The sequence below is a fragment of the Aristolochia californica genome, unplaced genomic scaffold (assembly GCF_029961685.1).
Source record: "Aristolochia californica isolate CCGP_79_NKW_82.1479 unplaced genomic scaffold, dmAriCali1.0.hap1 SCAF_14, whole genome shotgun sequence".
Classification (NCBI taxonomy): Eukaryota; Viridiplantae; Streptophyta; class Magnoliopsida; order Piperales; family Aristolochiaceae; genus Aristolochia; species Aristolochia californica.
In genome coordinates, this window is record NW_027181815.1 from 2734949 (window position 1) to 2757283 (window position 22335).

Genomic DNA, 22335 nt, shown 5'->3' on the forward strand with positions numbered 1-22335 from the left:
TGCTCACGATCTTTTGTTATGGCTCTTATCTCCTCTTACTGCCACTCTCTTCCCAAGCCAGAAAGAGAAAAAAATGGCAGTCGCCTGCTTTCCTCCGGTCCACAACGCCGCCTCTGCTGTTTCTTCACCGTTTCTCTCTTCTGTTTCATCTTCCTCGTCTTTGGTAGCATTTCTGCCCGCTCTCAGAGCCTTCAGAAAGAGACCTGGCTCACCAATTGGCCTCATTTGCAAGGCTGCTGCACATGGCACGAACAGACGGAGCCTCGCGGTCTCCTTCACAACGTTAACGCTCTCTGTGGCTGGAGGAGTCTTATTGAGGGAGCCCGATGCTAATGCGGCTATTTTAGAGGCCGATGATGATGAAGAGCTTTTGGAGAGGGTGAAGAAAGATAGAAAGAAGAGGCTGCAGAGGCAAGAACTCATCAGCTCCTCCAAGAAGGAAACAGGTCTCTCTCAACTCTTTTCTCGAAATAGAATTCGCAAATTTCCCAGAATCTATTGTGAAAGGAGGCTGGTATTTTCTCTGTCATTATTGGATTACCCAATTGTGCTCTCGAACCATTTATGTCATCATTTCTGATTAAAATTTGTCGGTTGGGTTAATGGTGATTTAACCAGTAAGAAACTCAGATGGCGCCTCTTTTCTTGATTGCATGAACACGTTCATGGTTCTTTTGGCTCTTTTGTATCATCATCAGTCAAAATAATCACAAGATTCTCATAAGTTACCCAGAATGACAGTTCTGTTTATGTTCTTGAGCTGTATTCAAATTTTCCTTCTGGGTTTCCATCAATGAACTTCTAGTACCAAAGGGTTTTAGATTAAAAAGGCTTGTATTACTGTTGCATTAGCTCTTTTGCAGCTATTTGTTGAAACCTTTCTTTGGTGTCGCAGGATATCTACAGAACCTCGTGTACAAACTAAGTAAGGTGGGTCAAGCCATAGACAGCAATGATTTCTCCACAGCAAGTTCTGTTCTTGTTCCGAAAACTGAGGCCGGTTGGATTCAAAATGTCAACTCAGCATTCACAAAGGTTGTTTTCTTATAGTTAATTAGTTGGGAAATAACTTCTCTAACTTGAGATATAGCTAATGCTTTCTTTTGGTGCTTCAGTTGAGTTCTGGTCCTGAGGAGAAATCTGAAGTGAACACATTCAATGCCTCTTTAGCTCAATTAATCTCTGCCGGTACATATGTATCTTTCTAATAATCTAATGCGGTTTTATCTATTCCAGTTGTTCTCTACCCATTACTGACATACTGTTTTGCAGTTCAAAAGAATGATCTTCAGTCTTCTAAAACAGCATTTGTATTATCAGCCACTGCATTGGAGAAGTGGACTGCTTTGAGTGGTCTGGTGAGTGAGCTCAAAGGCCTCTGATGCTCTCCGTAGGAAAGACAGGACCTTCCCTGTTGCCTTCATGCGAATTCCCGACTTCTCTTCACAGTGATGACGATTGCAATGCAGTTTTGTTAGATAGCAGATTGATTCTTTAATTTGCATTGAGCTCATATTGCCTGCTTCAGGTGCAAATTTGTGAAGTCACTGCATTTATGCACCATCAACACTTTCAAAACAATGTCTGTACTTCTACAAAATCAATAAAAACAAAATCTGTGCCCAACATGCCTAGTACTGCTTTCATGAGCATCATTTTCTATATTTTGAAAGAAGTACAAAGCTGCAAGAAACCCTAGAAAACAACTTCCTCTTCATTATTTTGCTTCCACGGATTAGCACCAATCTTGGTCTGGAGTAAGTCTATACAGATCTGCTGACTAATTAAAGTAAAACTGAAATCACCCACGTGGATCTCTGAGAATGTGCCTTTCAGTGTCTCTCTGTCAGTCTCACCCAGATCCTTGAAGAAAGTTACATATCAATATTCCAAGCACCATCACTTGAAAATTAGCAGTAATGCACCTTGTCTACCTCTTAAAAAACATACTGCAGTCCTTCCAGATTAGCAATTTAATCTGTCAGCATTCGACAACATGTATATCTTCCCTCTGAAGCAGAATGCAGCCTTTTACCCCTCTTCTTGGAACCAAAAACAGCAGTCAAGCAGTTGTCTCTGCATCCAGTTTTAATGTTGATTCAACATCAGAAAGTGTTTCTCCAGAGATGACCTCTGCTTTCTTGTCTTTCTTGTTTTTCTGCTGCTTATGCAAAGCTCTGTCAGCTTGAGAAACAATTTTTGAAACTGTGAAGCCCGCCACTTCAAATATTGGTGCCCTTTGGGGGATCAATGAATTACGCACAGTGAGGTCTACTCCATCATACGTCCAAACACCTAAAACTGCCTCTCCTTTTAAACTTATAGCATACCAACCAAGACCTGCAGCAGCTACATCCACAGAACTCACCTCCCAACTGTTCCCACAGACCTTAAATTCCTTCCTCATCCATTTCCCAAGCTCAGCAACCCGCTGCTCCCCCATTGGTGGCTGCAATAACACAGGAAAAACACCTTCACTATTTTAGTTTACAATCATTACATAAAGAAATAAATCTTGTGTCAATATAGTGAAAGACAAAGGGGTCCTAAGAATTGAAAAGCCAAAATTACCTGCAGCTGCCGGCCAAAATGGGCATCCACCATTGAGGAAGCGTTTTCTGTCTTACCCATATGCAGTGGAATATGGGGGGATGCCCAGACTGTGACATAAACAGTATCTACTGATAGTTCTTCGACATCGAGCCTTGCAAGTCCCCCTATGTGTACAGAATGACCTTCCTGTATGACCATAATACATTGTACATAAGCCAAACAGAAGTAGGTTTGGATAAAATAAAAATATGAAACACTAGAACTGCATTTAAGCAATTATAAGAATGTACCTATTAGTAGCTAATAATACATATAACTATGTCAATGTCATTATCATCGGCTCTCAGAACCCATTACAAGCAAATCAGCACCTTACTAGATAGATATAACCACAGCATGGTAGCAAGGTCCGTTTCAGCACTTACAAACACCCCAACCCCCTCTCCAAACAAAATAAACAAATACATAAAACAAAATTAATAATAAACCTTACACTCCTGGAATGAGTATTTCTCAAATGTTGACTAACTCAAGACCCAACAATTGAACCCCTTCCCAAATGGCCATTGACCTAAAGGCACAAACCACAAAACGAAAATTGCACCAGTCGGGGTTTCTTGGAATGAATATGTGAAGAGCAATTCTATATGTCAAGCACAGAGAATCAAATGTATAATACTTCCACACCAGAAGGCCTGTTCACTTCACGTTGTTGTAGATAAGGATAGAAAAAACAATTCAACCGCCACGATACAGATGTAATTAACAATCTATTTTTTTCTACATATGTCAGCAGACAAAAAGACAGATCAAATTTTCTAGTGTTTAAAGATTGGGTTTTTGGCTCAAATGCCACATGAAGTGGATTCTAGCGTGAGTTCTTGGGTCCAAGTATGACCAGTCGAAGAGTGAGGTGTGCGTGCGTAATCAATATAAAAAAGAAAAGAAATAGATTCCTAAAGAAAGCAGACCGAACAATCAACTAAAAATGCTTACTATAAACAAGAATATGAAATAATAAGCAAGAGACATAAAATCAATTAATTTAAACCTTAATCCTGTAAGTTCTTGGCCTCAACTCCTTGCTTATGTGCACCAGCTTCTGCTCTTCCCTTGTCAACCTTGTTGAGATTTGAAAGGGATGCAAAATCCCTGGTGTATCAAACAACTTTGCCTGACCTGCCAGGACACCTTCTATCCTTATAATCCCTAGTGTGGTCCCTGGTATGGGAGCCTCTGTCAACTCACTAATTTTCCCACCAACACACTTGACCATCCCATTAATCAATGTCGATTTCCCTGCATTTTGAGCCCCTATAGCCCAAACATTACCTCGTGGTCCTATCAACTCCTTCACATCATCGACCAAATTCTTCAAGCCCCAGTTCTTGATTGCACTCACCAAATGAACGCTTGTCAACTTATTTGCACCTCCCTCACGAGCTCGCTGCCTAACCCAGTGTTCTAATCGAGTAGGAGAGAGAGATGGAGGGAGGAGATCAATTTTGGTTACAACAAGGACCACTCGTGGAATGTTTCCTGGTTTCCCTTCTTTCCATGCTTTGTAATTCTCTTCTATAGTGTTGGATACCAGTTTGGCTACTTTGCGAGGAAATGATCCGTCAAAATCTGAGGCATCAACAACCATTATAACAACAGAGCGTGACCCTCTTGCAGTTACTAGCTTTGGACTTATAGTGTGGTCAAAATCAAAATCCGGAAGAAGGTTTTCCACAGTTGTATCCTTCACACTCCCATAATGACGAAGAGAATGGCAACGGGCACAAACAATAGGCCTCTCACTGGCACTGGGATTCAGATTAGGTTGACAACTTTCATTTGACTCTTGAATTTTACCTCTTTTGAGGGAGTTTGATATCTCATATTCTTCAGCAATGGGATTCCGATCAATCAAAACTCGATAATCAGGTCGCTTTTTGGTGGGATGGATGAAGAATCCAGGAAGTTTGGGACTAGAGTTTTGCATGTAAACACCACAACCGGGGCAGACAAGTAGAGTTGTGGAGGACTCATCATAATTTCCATCACGCAAGAAGGTATTGATTGTAGAAGAGAATGTGCGATTTCTTTGTGGAAGCAGAGTGTTTTGGTAGGATTTTACTCTTGGTGCTACAAATGTTAGGAACTGAGAAAGTAACAAGTCCGAAGGATTTGGAGATGAAATAGTTAATAAAATGGGAACAAATTGCCTCAGCTTCGTGAGAGAAGAGCACCTGCGGGCTAAAAACATTTCTTCTTCCTCTTCAGATCTGGTGTATGACAGTTCCAGTTATTTGAAATTCTTGCCACAATTTGATGTCACTTTGAAGTCCTTACCTGCAAGGACCCTGAAAGTCAATTTCTTCTGAAAAAAAGTAAAGTTCCCAAAATGTACACAACACCAACAAAATTTTGGCACATGCTCCCAAGTCATAAAACCACAGCATTACCAATTTATCTATTTATTTAAAATTTTGAACTGTAAAAGACACACAAATCACCAATTTGTACTTTTGCTTCTAATGTTTCATGGCAGCTCTTCATTACAAGCTGACTCATGCAAAGTTTCAGAATTTTAAATGGCACCAGAACTGATATAAAACAACATTTCATAAACTCAGCGTAGAAAGTTTTCTGCCTCTCTAATTTCCTCCTTCATCTCTAAACAGTTCTTCAAGATTATCACAAAAACAGACAACAATTAGATGTCTTTTTCATTCAATGCCAATTTTGAAAGAAAAAAACAAATCGACTTGTTGAAAAATATATCAGCCAAAGCATGTACAAGAAACACATTCAACATGATTTAACATTTAAATAAGCTGATCTCAAGGCTGTTGATATCACAAAAAGAGTCTGATATTGCCGGTCATTTACTCTTGGAGAGAAGCCAAATAGGACAACAGATGAATGTAATGGTCAAATCTAAAGGGAAACCACTGGGAAAATTGGAGAAACAAAAGAAGCAGTAATGGTTTAACGAGGCCAAAGAGAAAACAGTGTAGGCAATTGGTGAAATAAGGAAAACAAGCAAGCAACCAATACTATGTTGACTAAACATATAACATCAACATATAAGCAACTAATATTTTACAATCTTTACGTATTTTTCCCAAAATGGCTGTGCATGGCAGCATAGAAAATAAAGAGAAATAGACTGAATCATGTTCAACTTTGCCAGTAACCAGTGTTACATTCAAACTCCAGAGAAAGTTTTAGCTATAAAATTGTAGTTTTCCTAACTTCCACATGGGTAAACCAAATCCATTTGCTTGTAAGTTCAATAATTCACATGATCATCATCAAATAACTGAGCTTTCTTTAAAAAAAAATTAAAAAAAGGTACAACATTGTTGAAGTTACTCATCAGCTAACCATTACATTTTTTGCTTCATGTGCAGAGACTGTAACAGAGCTAAGCTTCATCCTAAACATCAAAGTTCTGCTTCAATTAACGTTAATATAGATATCTTTAATACAAAAGGTTTCCGCAGGCACACCTCAAAACCAAGTGTTCCAATCGGGTAGGAGAGAGAGATGGAGGGAGGAGATCAATTTTGGTTACAACAAGGACCACTCATGGAATGTTTCCTGGTTTCCCTTCTTTCCATGCTCCGTAATTCTCTTCTATAGTGTTGGATACCAATTTGGCTACTTTGCGAGGAAATGATCCATCAAAAATCTGAGGCATCAACAACCATTATAACAACGAAGCGTGACCCACTTGCAGTTACTAGCTTTTGACTTATAGTGTGGTCAAAATCAAAATCCGGAAGAAGTTTTTCCACAGTTGTATCCTTCACACTCCCATAATGACGAAGAGAATGGCAACGGGCACAAACAATCGGCCTCTCACTGGCACTGGGATTAGGTTGACCACTTTCATTTGACTCTTGAATTTTACCTCTCTTGAGGGAGTTTGATATCTCATATTCTTCAGCAATGGGATTCCGATCAATCGGAACTCGATAATCAGGACGCTTTTTGGAGGGATGGATGAAGAATACAGGAAGTTTGGGACTAGAGTTTTGCATGTAAACACCACAACTGAGGCAGACAAGTAGAGTTGTGGAGGACTCATCATAATTTCCATCGCGCAAGAAGGTATTGATTTTAGAAGAGAATGTACGATTTCTTTGTGGAAGTAGAGTGTTTGGGTAGGATTTTACTCTTGGTGCTACAAATGTTAGGAACTGAGAAAGCAACAAATCTGAAGGATTTGGAGACGAATAGTTAATAAAAGGGAACAAATTGCCTCAGGTTCGTGAGAGAAGAGCACCTGCGGGCTAACAACATCTTCCTCTTCAGATCTGGTCTATGACAGTTCCAGTTATTTGAAATTCTTGCAACAATTTGATGTCACTTTGAAGTCCTTACCTGCAAGGACCCTGAAAGTCAATTTCTTCTGAAAAAAAAGTAAAGTTCCCAAAATGTACACAACACCAACAAAATTTTGGCACTTGTTCCCAAGTCATAAAACCACAGCATTACCAATTTATCTATTTATTTAAAATTTTGAACTGTAAAAGACACACAAATCACCAATTTGTAGTTTTGTTCTAATGTTTCATGGCAGTTCTTCATTACAAGCTGACTCATGCAAGGTTTCAGAATTTGAAATGGCAACAACTTTTCATAAACTCAGTGCAGAAAGTTTTCTGCCTCTCTAATTTCCTCCTTCATCTTTAAACCGTTCTTCAAGATTATCACAAGAGCAGACAACAATTAGATGTCTTTTTCATTGAATGCCAATTTAGAAAGAAAAAAACAAAGTGACTTGTTGAAAAATATATCAGCCAAAGCATGTACAAGAAACACATTCAACATGATGTAACATTTAAATAAGCTGATCTAAAGGCTGTTGATATCACAAAAAGAGTCTGATATTGCCGGTCATTTACTCTTGGAGAGAAGCCAAATAGGACAACAGATGAATGTATTGGTCAAATCTAAATGGAAACCACTGGGAAAATTGGAGAAACAAAAGAAGCAGTAATGGTTTAACGAGGCCAAAGAGAAAACAGTGTAGGCAATAGGTGAAATAAGGAAAACAAGCAAGCAACCAATACTATGTTGACTAAACATATAACATCAACATATAAGCAACTAATATTTTACAATCTTTACGTATTTTTCCCAAAATGGCTATGCTTGGCAGCATAGAAAATAAAGAGAAATAGACTGAATCATGTTCAACTTTGCCAGTAACCAGTGTTTCATTCAAACTCCAGAGAAATTTTTAGCTATGAAATTTTAGTTTTCCTAACTTCCACATGAGTAAACCAAATCCATTTGCTTGTAAGTTCAATAATTCACATGATCATCATCGAATAACTGAGCTTTCTTTGAAAAAAAATTAAAAAAAGGTACAACATTGTTGAAGTTACTCATCAGAGCTAAGCTTCATTCTAAACATCAAAGTTCTGCTTCAATTAACGTTAAAATAGATATCTTTAATGCAAAAGGTTTCCGCAGGCACACCTCAAAACCAAGTAGGAAGTAAAGAGTGCATAGAGCCAAGAGAATGATTTCCACTAGCGCATTAAAACACACAATTATAAAACCTCAGCGCTCCATTAGTAAAACACAGATAATCAAATATAGTTCAAAACTCTAGGAGTTTTAGCAGCCCTGAAAAGAAAAGCTCAAAATAAAACAAACTTTCTTACTAAAGGTTCGGTAGAGAATCACAAATACTTGGGTCAAACCATTCAACGTGGTCGGGATGGAGTGGAGAAGTAGGTGTATCGCAGAGAAAAATATGATTTTGATTTCCCTTCGGCCGGCTGCTCGGGTAAGGGAAGAAGAATAGCGCAGGTCTCTCGAAAAGCCCGTCGGCGGATGAGCAGGCAGGAGACTCCGCCGTAATCACGCCGGGAAAAGAATGGAGCGAATCCGTGAGACTCCGCGAGGAGGAGAAAACTTGAAGACGGAAACGAACCGCGGGCAAGCACGAAATATGGCTTCCAGGAATCGTTACTCTCTCTTGAGGTTAACGGGTGGTCCCATTCCTAGGGGGCCAATTGTACCCGATTATTGGTTTTGCCCTCTTACCTCAATGTAAGGGTGGCATTGACTGAGCAGAGTCAGAGCTGATCCAAACCGAGACGAGCCCAAACCTGCTTTGAACCGAGCATGATTTAAATATTTTAAACTAAAGCTCGAGCCGAGCTTAGTCTTGAGCCTAAAATTTTTATCGAGTTCAAGCTCAATAATTTTAACAGAGTTCAAGCTAGAGTCGAGCCTAGGCTCGAGCCTAAAATTGATATCAAACTCGAGCCCAATAATTTTAACCGAGTTCAAGCTTCAACATTCATTTAAAACTTTTCAAAAAATACATGTCTCGAGTTCGAGCTCCAACATACATTTAAAACTTTTCAAAAAGTACATATAAAATAAATTATACATAAAATTGGGCATACATTTGACAATAAATTGGGTATGACCTCTACTTAAAATTGGGCATAAGGGTGGCATCAAATCCAACTAAGTCCAAACCTTCCTATGTTCGAGTTGAGCTTGATTTAAATATTTTGAACTCGAGCTTGAGCTGACCCTAACCTCAAACCTAAAATTGTAATCGAGCCCGAGCCTAATAATTTTTATTGAGTTCGAGCTTAACCTACATTAATACTTTATATAAAATATATGTCAGATAAACTAGATATAAAATTATGCATACATAAACCCTATACTCAAAACGTCCTAAACCCTATACCCTAAACCCTAATTCCTGAAGTTAAACAAAAAACCCTAGGATCTTAAAAACCCTAAAAGCCCCAAACCCAAAACCCAAAACCCTATCACCCAATAAACCTCAACTTAAAAAAAATTGAAAAAAAAACCTAAACCCTGACAATACCATAAATCCTCAACCCTAAACACTTAACCCCTAATTATGTTGCACCAAACCCTAAAAACACTAAACCCTAACCCTAATAAAAAATTTAAACCCTAAACCGTAACACTAAATCCCACAATTATGCACAAATAACCCCAAATTAGGCACTGAAACTAAAATTAAATCAAATACAACACTTATTTAATCAGAAAAAAATTAGGGTTTAGACATACCTTCTGAAATTTGGGAAAAACCGAAACCGACGTCTGAAATCAAAGCCGAATGGGAAAATCGATGCCAAATCAAAGTAGAAATTAAGAAATCGAAGCCCAAATGTCAAAATCGAAGAAAACTGAAACCAAAATAGGGGAAATCGCAGGAAATCGGAAGGTATTTTGGGGGAAAAGATAATAGCAAGAGGGAGAACGGAGTGAGATGCCGAAAGGAAGAAGAGACAGAGAGAAGAGAAGGAGAAGAGACAGAGAGAAGAGAGGGAGGTTGAGAGGGATAAGAAAGGGAGAAGCGAGCGGGAGGTTCAGAGGGAGAGCGAGTCCGAGATGGAGAGAAGAACGCCGAAAGGACGTTCGCAGCGAGAGATGGAGGTCGTAGAGAGGGAGACCGGAGAGGTACGGTAGAGTCGAGAGAGGGAGCAGAGAGCTCGGGGTTTAGGGAGACGACAAAGTGCTGTTAACGAGAGAGGGGTGCGGGAACGAGCGAGGCAGAGAATGCATCAATATTAGTTTTTTTTACCCCAAATGTTGTTTAATTTATTTTATAATTTTTGAATCTGTCCATAAATTTACTATGACCTCCTTAGTACGTCTAGTTGAAAATTTATATTCTAGGAAAAACTAAAAATGTATTCCCATGTTACATATTTCCAAAAAGTTCATTGAATAAAATCTTATTATTATTAGTAACTTACTAGAAAATTACAAGAAATATTTTAATTTTTTCTTAGGAAAATTAAATAGACCTCTTATTGCTTCTTCTAGGAAAATAAATAAATATTAATAATCAATCTAATATATTACTATACTTATTGATAATTTTTTAATCAAACAAAATGTCAAACACAAAATTGCTATGAAAATTACCTCATGCTAAAAGTATTACAACATCAATAGAAAATACTTATTCAAAAATTTTCTATACGGTTTTCAAGCCCATCTTGGCAAGAAAATCTTACTAAGAAAATTATATGATTTTTTTCGTAAGAATTTTTAATTAAAAAAATATTTCCAAAAAATATGATGCACTAATAGTCCCTAGAAAAGTATTTATACTAAAAATGTATTTTCAATTTTATTGAAAAAAACTACTAATACTCCCTAGAAATGTATTTCTACAAAAATATCTTTTCAATTTCTTCAAGAGCCACAAGGAAGGGACAACTGGAGTATAAGAAAGAGTTTTTTTTTTAGCTTGCTTTTGATCTTGCACGTGCTAAAGCGTCTTCAAGCGTCTTCGCACGCATGGGGGAGGAGAAATTAATTCCCCCTTTTAACTTAGGTCTCTGGTTTTTGGTTTTCTCCACCGAAACGACGCCGAGGGAAGGGGTCTAGCAACGCAGGATCTGTCGTCGGGGATGATGGCGGCTAGGGGTGGTTTCAAACCGAGCCGACTCGCGAGTGGCTCAAGTTTGGCTCAATTCGGTATACCCAAATCTTGAGCCGAGTTCAAGATCCGGGATCGGCTCGTTTAAATTAAAGTAAAGAGCTCGACCGAATTGAGGTTCGGGTTGAAAGCTTGCGAGTCAGCTCGTTAATTTAATGGCACGGGTTTCGGGGGATTTGAGGAAGTCGAGACCAAGGAGTGAGAGCGAGGCGGGAAAATTCTTCCTCCCCTCATCACCTCCTGCCACTGTTGTGGCAGCTTCTATCATCGTCGACAACTGCCTCACCGACTGCTTTCTGCCTTTCCATCATCGTCAATTATGTGGTCGCCGCTCGATTTCTTCCCCCTCGTCTGTCTTTGCCTTTGTTTCCGTTGTTGCCGCTTCCGTCGCAGTCGTTATCCCCGACGAGGGGAGGAAGAATTTCCCCCCTCACTCCCTCTCTAGCTCCCGCTCCCAAGTCCCCGACTCTCGACCCTGTTAAAGAGCCAGCTCACGAGCTTTCAAACCAAATCATGACTCGGTCGACCCAGCTCATAAACACAAACGAGTTTTATCTGGATCTCGAACGTCGAGATCTAGGTATATCGAATCGAACCAAGCCGAAACTGAGCCGAGCTCGAGCCGCTCGCGAACCGACTCGGTTTGAAGCCACCCCTAGAGCCGGTATCGAAACCTGCCTATATTTGAGTTGGGTTTGATTTAAATATTTCGAATTTGAGCTCGAGCCGAACCAAATAATTTTAATCGAGTTCAAGCCGAATTTGAGTTCAACATACATTTAAAACTATGCATAAATTTTATTTAAAATTGGGCATTCAAACATAGGAAAATAATAAGATTTCTTTCCTCTTGTTGAGCAAAGAGAAAAAATAGGAGATAAAATAATATAAAAAAGTAGTTTCTCTTGATTAGATGCACATAAAAAGTAGAAAAAAAAATTAACAAACATGAATTATAACAATGTTACCCTACTAAACACCAAAATAAGAAATAGTTTCATGGTCAACTCATAAAATATAATATAAAAAAAAGCAATGTCACCACCCGAAATTTTTTCGATTTTCCTTCATTGATGTCTCAAATCATTTTCTCCATCCAATCCAAGATAAAATGTAATTTTTCAAGTAATGATACATAATAGCCATGAAAAATCAGACAATACATCTATCTATTCATCGAAGATTAACAACAAAAAATCCTAGTTAAGAAGTATTATATGAGAAGATTTTCATGAACAAAGAGATTGAACATGGGATAGAGTTCATTGACAGAATAAAGAGGGAAGGGTTATAAAGGGTCAGATAGCCGAGAATTCAATTTAAGATTGAGATAAATCGAACTAAACCGATCGAAACCGAGTCCAAGCTCGAGCCACTAAATAATCGACTCAGTTTGATGCCACCCCTAATTGTCCCCAACTATTTAAATACGATATCTTTAGTATGTAAGAATTTGTTCGATTATTAAATAAAACAAGTGCAAGTAAAAGGCATTTTATACATTATTAGCCTATGAACCAAATAAATAGAGAGAATTTCCCAATTGTGTAGGAGACAATTTAAAGATGTTTGGTTAAATAGAAATTAGTTATATAACAAGTAATATTTTAATTTTTTTTATAATACTTTGACGTTATTTATAAGTGGTTTTATAATATATTTTTATATATTATATTTCAAAGATTTTATCTACCCAAGCAATAACTCTACTACTTTACATGATTGAAATAGGTCTCAAGGAGTTGGGAAAATCAGTAAGACATTACATAGTGCACATACAGCGTTCAGTAGTGTTGCCCAACATACAGTTACAATGATCTACAAAACTAAAACCTACGTCGATGACTCATCTGCATCCATGGACTTAACATGTACCACTGGTCCTATTAACAACATTAAACGTCCATTACCATCTAATAGTTACAGTCATCCGAAAGAACCCAGGACCAATAAAGGTTCTACCACCACAATGGACCACATTCAGCACCTCACTTGAGAGGCTGCTGGGGGTGGTTCCGTATCACCACCACCACATCTGGGTCAATGTACTTCCTGAGATTTTGCTTCGCGCTTCTCACCTTCTTGGCTCCCATATTCTATCACTTTATTCTCATTACTTGCCATGTCCCCCACTTGCACTGCTTCTTTCTCCTTTGACATCCGACCCTTACCATTCTCTTTCTCTTTATTCCCATCAAGTTCCAGCTTTTTTTCCCCATCAACAACTTTTTCTGTTTGTTCCTCTTCCTGTTTTTGTGGTTCCTTCTCAGCTTCAATTTTTTCCAGTGATTTAACATCTTCTCCGACTTGACTTGTCTCAGGAATAGTTTCCTTAGTTTCCTCATCATCTTTTTTTAAGACCTCTCCATCATGCTTAACACCTACATTCCTATCTGAATATTCTGACGCAGCTTCAGTTTTGTTATTGTCAACCTTTGGGGCTTCCGTTTCATGGACTTTATCCTTGGTGTCTTCGGAATTGGTTTTGCTTGTCACCTCGCCGTCTATTTCAGTGACCCCTTTCTCACCATCTTTATTATCGTCGGTAGCTCCTTGTTCAGGTCCATTACTTTCCTTTTCTTCCCCCAGCAAGTTTCCCTTCTCGTCATCTTTATTAGCATCACCAGTAGCTTGTTCAGGTTTTTCATTTTCTTTTCCAGAAATCTCGCTGTCTTTCATTTCAATTTCTTTCACTCCTTGCTCCTTTTCCTCAGGAGCAGAATCTTTGGCCTCTGTACTATCTTTCTGGACCATCTCAGCATCCTCCACATGCTCTTCTTTTCCTTCTTGGTCACCCTTCTTTGTACCTGTAGATATCCGACTTCGCTTCCTCTTGGGTTGACTTTCTTTGGGTGGTGTTGCTTTAACCTTTTCACTGATCCTTGCCGATCTCCTAGGCGTTTCACCGGTGCCCCAGTCAAACTCAGAAATTGGGGGCCCACCAGGATGGGATTTGAGATACTGCTCCAATTGCCTTCTATTATTCATCTCTTCTCCAGTGGGTGCAGTAAAAACAATTTCATTCTTCTTTGGTGTTCCTCTCTTAGGCAGAAACTGCAGGAAAATATGATGACTTAGCAATTATAACATCAGCTTAACAATTTAATGCCATCTACAAAAACCCAGGAGACATGGTAGAAGCTCAGAAAAAGTTTTCCAGTAAAAAAATACATAGAAAACAAATAAAGCTATGAGTTTAGCAACAGAATCCAGAGACGCGGATAAATAAGGAAGAAGTAAAGAAAAAACTCAATTGCTGAAACGAGTAAGCCACTTACTCAAATAAGTAAATATCGTTACAAGGAACTATTAATCATGGAGTTCAATAGTACCTCATGTTGAGATAAGACATTAAATTGTAATGTCATGTATAATAAAAATTCTGACAGTGTGCAATATGAACGGACAGGCCTTGCTTCAGAGCTAAAAAAGGTCTATGAGCTACTCTCTTTTTTTCTTTTTTTCTTTTTCTCTGAGAAAAGGTACATTTCATTAAGGCCTTACAAATATAGTTGTTAGAAACTCAAATATACAGGAGTTAGAATCAACAAGTTACAGTAGTTTATGGTGTCAACCCAATCAAGCAATGATTATCCTCCAGACTAGCCACTACTACAGTGTTATGAATTAATAAGATACTAAAGATCCATCGCCTCGTAAATTAGTCACAGGAAGGCTATCAAAATAATGGATATGACAAACATAGCCAAGCATAATATTTCCGCTGCCCTTATTAAGAGATACTGAAGGCTCATCTTCTCATAAAATAGTCACAGGGCAAGCTATCAAAATGATGGGTGTGACAAACATTGCCAAAGCATAAAATTTCAGCAAACCATACTAAGGGGACCTTCGCAGCTTCTACATTCTGGAATATATATAGAATAATTACATAGTGCAAGTCCAACCTGAGGTTGTTTTTCCTAACAAATATTGTGTCAGAAATGATTTGTCCATGTTGGCTATATCAAAGTGTAACTGCTTCAGGGCTGAGAAATGAGAAATCTTTATTAAGAAAGGAAAGAATACAATAGAGCAGGCTGCTCAGACAGAAAAGGAAAGAAAATTACGCCAGAGTGGAAGCCAGCTAGGTTATCACCAAGCACTTGTTTCTCTACACCCTCCCTAGCAAGGGAGTCAAGCAAACTTATTGACTGCACGAGGCATATGGGTACATGCAAGTCGATACAACTAAAGGTGATTGCAGTCCTGTAGAACTGATGGTTTGGAAGCCAGGCAAACCACAACTGTAACATGGTTCCAATTTTAAATTTTTGTGCTTTCTGAATGACTCTTTGCATCTTTATTGTGCCAGCTCACTACAAAGCTTACCAAAGTGTTTCATTGAACTTCAGATGTATTGAACAAGGATAAGAGGACCAACCTCGTTGATTTCAATTAATGCTGATCACATAACCAGCTCCTATATGAGGCAAATTCCTTATTCATCTTCTCTAAATCTTGGAAAATATCTGGAAGCAATGATCCATCCCATCTCAAATGTCTTTACAGTAATATATTTTACTACCATAACTGGCCAACTGGCTACAGTTACCAAGAACACATCACAGGTTGTAAGGCTCGTCAGTCCTAAGGCATCCCTACCTCTGCATAGAAATAGCATGCTTTCCATTTTCCAGTAAATAGCTAACAGGCTGTTTCGCATGACAGAAATGTCTATACTTGATATATAGACCCCAAGCCACATTTGAAGTAGGCACACATTGGGGCAGGATTTCTGAACTGGTCCCCTCTCTTTGGGGGTCCCCTCTCATCAGGAGAAAGTCCCAACCCATGCCTGTCCTAATCGATGACAAGGATTAATCTAATCTAAACCCATCGCAGCCCAATGAACGAATCCCCATTGCTCCCAACTCTGGAAAATGAAAACAAGCCCCGTCCATTTTAGGCAGACTGTTTTGAAAGTATATATATTTTGGGCCCACTCTTTTCGGTAACCCTATATAAATCATTCAAAAATTAGTATTGAAAAAAGAAACCAAAATAGGCATAATTTATTTGATGCAGTAAGCTTTGTTTTCCCCAAATACTGTACTCCTCTAAGCAAGGTGAGGCAGGGCAGTTTCCCATCTACCCTTGCCCCATTGTCATCTCTAATTTGCACCAGAATACACTTCCCAAATATTGCCCCCAGTTGCTACTTCAATTAAGCTTCCACCACATGTTAAGAACCTCCTTGTGATTGAAGAGCATCTCATTTCAAATGTACCCATGTTCTTTTTATGTCCACAGCTGGCTACAAGAAAACCCATGAAACAGCTTCCTTACTGGTCATATTCCAAAAGCAACAATAATAATTGTCCCATCAAGTCATGCCTAGAATCCACAGAGCCACTGGAGATATTTTCTAAAATCTGGTGAAGCTCGACGAAATGCAAATTTTCACTAAGTCAGGCAGTTACAACATGGCATGGATAATAAGAAAACATTCTGCAGAATTCAAGTATGCATTTCATGAGTAGTTCTTGAATTGTATTAATTAAAGCTGGATGAGATTTATATAACTATTCCTATATAACTGCCATTTATGCTTTGAAAGCTTACCACGAACCTAAATGGAGATTAATATTGCTCCAAAATGCATGGTCATTACCCCTTCAGCATAATCCCCTCCTGATTAGTACAAATTAAGCACGTCCCTCTCCCTCCATTCCTCTGTGCCTTAAAGAAAAAGAGATTTTATCGTATGTGTGTTCTTCTATTCATTTCTATTTGAAGAGCATCATATACAGAAGGCATTACAACAAGTTCAAGCCTCGGACACTAGATTCTGGATGCCAATAAAAGCATTGAATCAATTTGAGAAATTGAGACGCATCAGGTCCTCATATGATTATGACTTCTTGCCAGTTTGTAGTAACATCATGACTGGATATTAATGGACCAGTCCAAATTTACTAAGGACTAGTGATTAACGACTCGAATCTCCAAGAAATTCTCTTCTTCTTGAGAATGGTGAGAAATTTTAAGAAAAGAGAGAGCTCCAAAGGGCTAATAGAAAGCTAAAATGAAAGAAAGAAATAAAGTAGAAGAGGAAGAAGAATATAGAAGTATCCAAACGAATTTGAAAAATGAAAACTAAAGTACAACTTAAGGACGTAAGAAAGCCATAAGTCTTCCTGGCATTGTGGAAGAGCACTATGTTAAGGGAGTCAACCAAGTGATTGGATTTCTATACAAATCTCAATCGATCAAGTGGTGGGCCACAACATCCAAAATCTCGTCCAGATACTGAAGCTATGCCATATCAAATGAACAATTGGTAACCCAACTAAAGATGACTGCAGAGTTGGCCTTCACCAGCAATGGCTTGGAGAAAGAACTATTAAGTTGCCAACAGCGGTAATATATACTGTGGTTTCATGCCCTTGCTTTGCCTATGAAGAGTACCCATCTTTGATTGGTTGTTCTGAATAGTTGGTTTTTACATATATGAGAACTCTTCCGAGGGAAGTTATGACTTAGTTAGCATAATTTGATGGAATCACAGCCAAGTAGGAGTTGGAGGTATTCACACGACAGCAAAGCTTTGTAATTGTCAATGAAAAGGGAAACACCTAGCTGAAAAAGAAGCAAGAGTGCAGCTACTAAAAAAAGGAATAAATGCCTCGGCAAAAAGATGTTTTGGTTGTAAGAAAAAAGATAAAAAGGGGCACATCAAAGGATAAACAAACCCTAAAGGATCTTCAAATCGAATGGAAAAACAAATTACAATGATTTGACTTGTTTTGATGCAAACATAAAAAAATTGGGATCCAAGAAAACTTTTTTTTTCAGTTGAATCCCACATTTGGTGAAATTGGAACCACCCCTAATCCCATAGCCATTGAAACAAAAGGACAATCCCACAAGATCCAAGAAAACTTGAAAAGCTTACATGTCAGAAACCTTCTTCAAGGACAGGATGACTCTCAAAAAATTATTTTAGAACTCAAAACATGCAATTAATGCAGTCCCCCATGTTCTAGGACATCTATATATTACAACAGATTCCAAGATCAACCTCATTTTGAACTTGCCTAACTCAAGTTAGACTCGATGCCAGTCTCTTTGGAAGTTATCCAGACTGAGAAACTCCCATGCGATTTAGGGTATTAATTACTTCCAAATACCTTTCTAGTTTCCAACTCATGCCGAACTACATATCACATTCTAGAAATGCTTCTTAGTGACATAGGAAGGCTTGAAATCAAATAGAGTTGAATTTGAAAGCAAATTTATCAAATGAAAAGAAAAAAAACTAATTCCTAGCTGTTCATTTGTCTTTAAGGTAGTTAGTAATTTTGGTTCTAATTATGTTACATAAACATTTCAAAATATTACATCAGAGTTTTTCAACTTTCTTCTTCTTTTTTTTTTTTTTCAAATGGATCAACATTCTTTTTCAGCAGCAATGGTATTTCTTTTTACATACTCCTGAAATAGGAATTTGAACTTCATTGATCAATCTTCGGAATCCCTAATTAATGTAATTCTTCGGTTTGACCAAATTTGATCTTCTGATACACTTTATGCACTTTAAATTCATCAAACAACTTTCATCTAATTCTTTAGAAACTTTGGAAGGCCTTGGCTGTTGGCACTCTGAAATTCAGGTAAATACTACAGGAATTTTCTTCACCACCCCTAACCAAGAAGTACGTCATGGAAGCAACAATCGGGATCCACTCTATACTCCCTTCCGCTGAAATCTAGTTCAAGAAGAAGTTGGATATTGAGTTTCAGAATTCAACTCTAGCAAATTTGCATCTCTCCCATCATTCCATGACCCAATCACACTTTGCAACCCAGGGAAAACAAATAAGAACTATTAGAGGTCTTAATTATTCAAATTAACTTCTCCATTTCAATAATGGAGAGGCTCTCACGTACACCATGTGATTGACCATGGGGAACTCAACTTCTTCACTCGTATATAAGTCAAGTAAACAAGAAATTTAGAAAGAGATATTAACATATTGGACCGTACTCCTTAACTGTTGCAAAACTAAGCACTAATAAGATATATCAATAAATAGGAGTTAAGCCAAACAGCTCAATAGGAGTAGCACCAGGGACTCAAATATTCCAGAAAAAAATGTATCTTGAAAGCAGAGGAAGTCTCAAAAGTGAATCCAAAAATGCCCTTCTTTTGTAACTGATGCCTGTGTTGTCCTCCACTCTATCTTGACAGCTGAGGCTTCTCTCCCTACCAAGCTGTAATTTTTTCATTCTTTAAAATCAGAGCACAACAACATTTAAAAATAAAAAATAACAAAATTCTGGGCCTCACATATTGTCATCATAAAAAAAAATGATGACCAGCCCGTATCCAAGGATCGAACAAGACCAAGACAAGAGTCAACAGATTACTGTTACAGCCCATTAATATCAGAAAGGTCCAAGGGGTCATACATGTAAAGAATTTGTTGTGTTTGAGTTAGATAAGATACACATTCATATAGAAAAGAAACAGCCTCTAGATCATGAGAGATCACCTACGGAATGATTGCCACAATGTTAACAAAAAAAGGAAAGAACAATCACTCTTCTTCTCTATTTAAGGAAAGAGAAAAATTAATGCCATGTCAGCTCAAACTATGCCCTTCTCATGAAAACGAAGCCTTAAAATCATACATCTGGCTGTGAATTCTTCACCAATACTCGCCCGCAAAACCCTTAAAAGTGTCATTTCCATGCGTGCCACTTGTATACCAGAATAGCAGAGGAGAAGTGCTACCGCCACCTTTACATATCAAACAAGAAAGTTTTCTTGGAGAAAATCACAAACAAAACAATTGCACACTCCACTGTTATTATGAGAGAAAATAAGTGAACAAAACATGGTATACACGCAAATAAGAAGAAAGATGCATGATGCTTGCCTCTGCACGATTAAATTAGAGAAATTCAACTTCAGTGTAGCGCTTATTTCTGATCAAATTAGAATTCAACGGAAGGCAAGTGAAGTAAAACAAGCCAAACGCATATAAAAAAAAAAAAAACACAGAAAAATAAGGAAAGTACTACTGAAGTTTTTTAGCAGAAAAACCCTAGCAGTTGCAACTGAACACCAATCAATGTCACGAACCCTAGCATCCTACCCCTCACAAAATAAATAAAAAATAAAAAAGCTATTCCGCAAGCAAAGAATCCAATCGCAGAAATACATAGTACATAAAACCAGTTCATTTGAAGATACATTAAAAGAGGCAAAAGCAGAAACCACTAAAAAATGCACAGTTAAACAGTAAAAAATAGCCAAAAGAACTTAAAATGCTGAAACAACAGAAACTATCACAGAATTACACACGCAAAGTAGCGCAGGAGTATTTATTCCTACAATTACGGCAACAGCACTACTAACTACACATAATTCGAACAAAATTAAACAGCGGAGAGAAAGCAAAAAGACCTTTTTCTTCCAGCCAGCAGGTGCAGGAAGCTCCACACAGACGATTTCAGAGTCGCTCGCCATTTTACTCTGTCAAACCAAAAAACCCGACCTCCAATTGCCAACCCAGAAGAAAAGAATCAAGCTGCAAAACTTCAGGGAGAAAAAAAAAAAAAAAAGCTCCTCCCTCCACCCTTCGAGCTCTAACGAACCCAGTTGAAGAAGAGCAAAAGCAGAAGCTCCAACCCCGTCAATCCGAAGAAGCGAGTGCGCACCCCCAAGGGAAAGAAAGCGTGGAGTCGTCGGTGGTGACCGGTGAAGGAGCGCGTGTGTGAGTGTGAGAAAAGCGACAAACAGGGACACATGCCCTGAGACGGGGAAAGCGCGACGGTTTGGATCACGTTCCTCAAGTCGGCGACTTAACTGAATTGGGATTTCCGTTTCATGTCCGCTCTGGAGCATAATCACAAAAAATCCAAGACAAAATCGGAACGTGAAAAAAGCATATTCCCTCCTTGCTCAGCAGCCGTATCTACTGAATCGGTCCGTACTCTTTTTTATTTTTTTATTTGAATAACATTATCCGTTACGGATGACTGGGACGCGTTTTGTACGTCCAGGTAGTTCTCGCCTCTGCGCAGCTGCCGGAAGGGTAACCGTCCATCTCGGCAGTTACCATTTTGTAGTCGGAAGGGTAATACAACTAATGTGCGCATGCTTGGGGTTTATTGCCACGTTGCAAAATGCAGGCTGTGGTTTAGTCCCACATCGGATAAACGGTAGATAATGAACGTGGTCCAATTAGTATAAAGACGAAGATAAAACGAGGATAAGATATCTTTGCGCTTGGGGCAATGACTTAGCTAGTGAGGTTATAACCGAGGCGCGTCAATTGCTGGTTGAAAACTATTTCCAAACCCCCTCTTTGGCCTGGGTTCCGCCGAGGCCTTCGAGAATTTCTGGAAGGGCTCCCTATCCAAGGGTAAGGCCTTGCAATTCCGACTACAATTGTTAAAATTAGGCGACCTGATGTTGGGCTTTTTATCTGTATCCATGGGCTTCGGTACAATCATCTGAAAACTGATTTTCTACGTTTCTCGGCCTATCTGATTTGTATTTTCCCTCTGGCTTCTTTCCTGTAAGGGTTGCTCAGTGTAAATGAAGCTACAGAACCCCCTTTCATCTCTTCCTGGTGCACGACAGAACGAAACCCTCTTGTTTCTTTTGGAGAGTGACGAAAACAACGTACATTTGTTTCTGGACTAGTCAGATCATTTCAGAAGCTTACGGGTGCCAACGTCCTTTCTGTTTCCTACAGAAGCTTGTCTCCTTCCACCCTCAAGTATATCATTTTCCAGCTTATTCCCTTCACACGTCATGAACAAGAATTTCAGAATCAACCATCGTTTCTTAGCATGGGTTGTCTTCTCCTACATAGTTTCAATGTGAATCAAACGCAAATCTCATACTGTTTCTGGTTCTCGTTTTTGCATCCGTCGGGGTAAAAAGCCTCCTATGAAGCTACAAGAAATGGCACACTCCTCTCTCTCTTTTATCGCCTCAGAACATTTGAAGGAGCTCATCTTTATTCATCCAAACCGGACCCATAAAAGGTTTGATTCTGTAACAGAGTTCAGAGTTCAAATCAGTTTGGTCGATGCAGTATCTCAAACTAGAGAAGCCTTATATTAACTGGCAAGTGATAACTCGTAATTTTTTTTTAATCTTTTACCTGAATCAATCTATTTCTCTTGGTTTCATTAAAAAATTTTCTAAATCCTTAGTGATATTCCAAATTACATTAATGAGTAATTGGGATAGAGAGGATTGATATCTATAGTACTCCTTTTGGATATATATGGGGAGGATGATGAAAGATGGTGATTTTTTAGGTAACCCTAATCTCAGAAAGATGCTAAGGTCTCTACCC

At 38.5% G+C, this 22335-nt stretch overlaps 3 protein-coding genes and 1 non-coding gene across 5 annotated transcripts; 2 read left to right on the forward strand and 2 right to left on the reverse strand.

The window, feature by feature from the left end:
* Window positions 1-46: 46 nt before the first annotated feature.
* Window positions 47-1752, forward strand: LOC137950392 (thylakoid lumenal 16.5 kDa protein, chloroplastic-like). The gene is made up of 4 exons (XM_068796836.1): window positions 47-446; window positions 896-1035; window positions 1116-1188; window positions 1273-1752. Exons 1-4 carry the CDS (start codon window positions 74-76, stop codon window positions 1380-1382), a joined length of 696 nt encoding a protein of 231 aa, XP_068652937.1. The 5' UTR covers window positions 47-73; the 3' UTR covers window positions 1383-1752.
* Window positions 1753-2046: 294 nt separating this feature from the next.
* Window positions 2047-8447, reverse strand: LOC137950391 (GTP-binding protein BRASSINAZOLE INSENSITIVE PALE GREEN 2, chloroplastic). Of its 2 annotated transcripts, XM_068796834.1 has the most exons (5): window positions 8223-8447; window positions 6833-6930; window positions 3605-4890; window positions 2572-2739; window positions 2047-2449 (listed from the first exon to the last, which is right to left on the reverse strand). In XM_068796834.1, exons 3-5 carry the CDS (start codon window positions 4802-4804, stop codon window positions 2063-2065), a joined length of 1755 nt encoding a protein of 584 aa, XP_068652935.1. In that variant the 5' UTR covers window positions 4805-4890; window positions 6833-6930; window positions 8223-8447; the 3' UTR covers window positions 2047-2062. The 2 variants fall into 2 exon arrangements, with proteins under 2 accessions (XP_068652935.1, XP_068652936.1); XM_068796835.1 differs by lacking the exons at window positions 6833-6930; window positions 8223-8447 and adding an exon at window positions 6054-6414.
* Window positions 8448-12741: 4294 nt separating this feature from the next.
* On the reverse strand, window positions 12742-20822 carry LOC137950502 (methyl-CpG-binding domain-containing protein 11-like). Its single transcript, XM_068797000.1, has 2 exons — window positions 20427-20822; window positions 12742-14065 (listed from the first exon to the last, which is right to left on the reverse strand). The coding sequence occupies exons 1-2, from the start codon at window positions 20487-20489 to the stop codon at window positions 13052-13054; spliced, it is 1077 nt and encodes a 358-aa protein (XP_068653101.1). The 5' UTR covers window positions 20490-20822; the 3' UTR covers window positions 12742-13051.
* A 419-nt stretch (window positions 20823-21241) lies between these two features.
* On the forward strand, window positions 21242-21383 carry LOC137950956 (U4 spliceosomal RNA). Its single transcript, XR_011112043.1, has one exon. It is a non-coding gene; the product is annotated as a U4 spliceosomal RNA (small nuclear RNA).
* The last annotated feature ends 952 nt before the right edge of the window (window positions 21384-22335 follow it).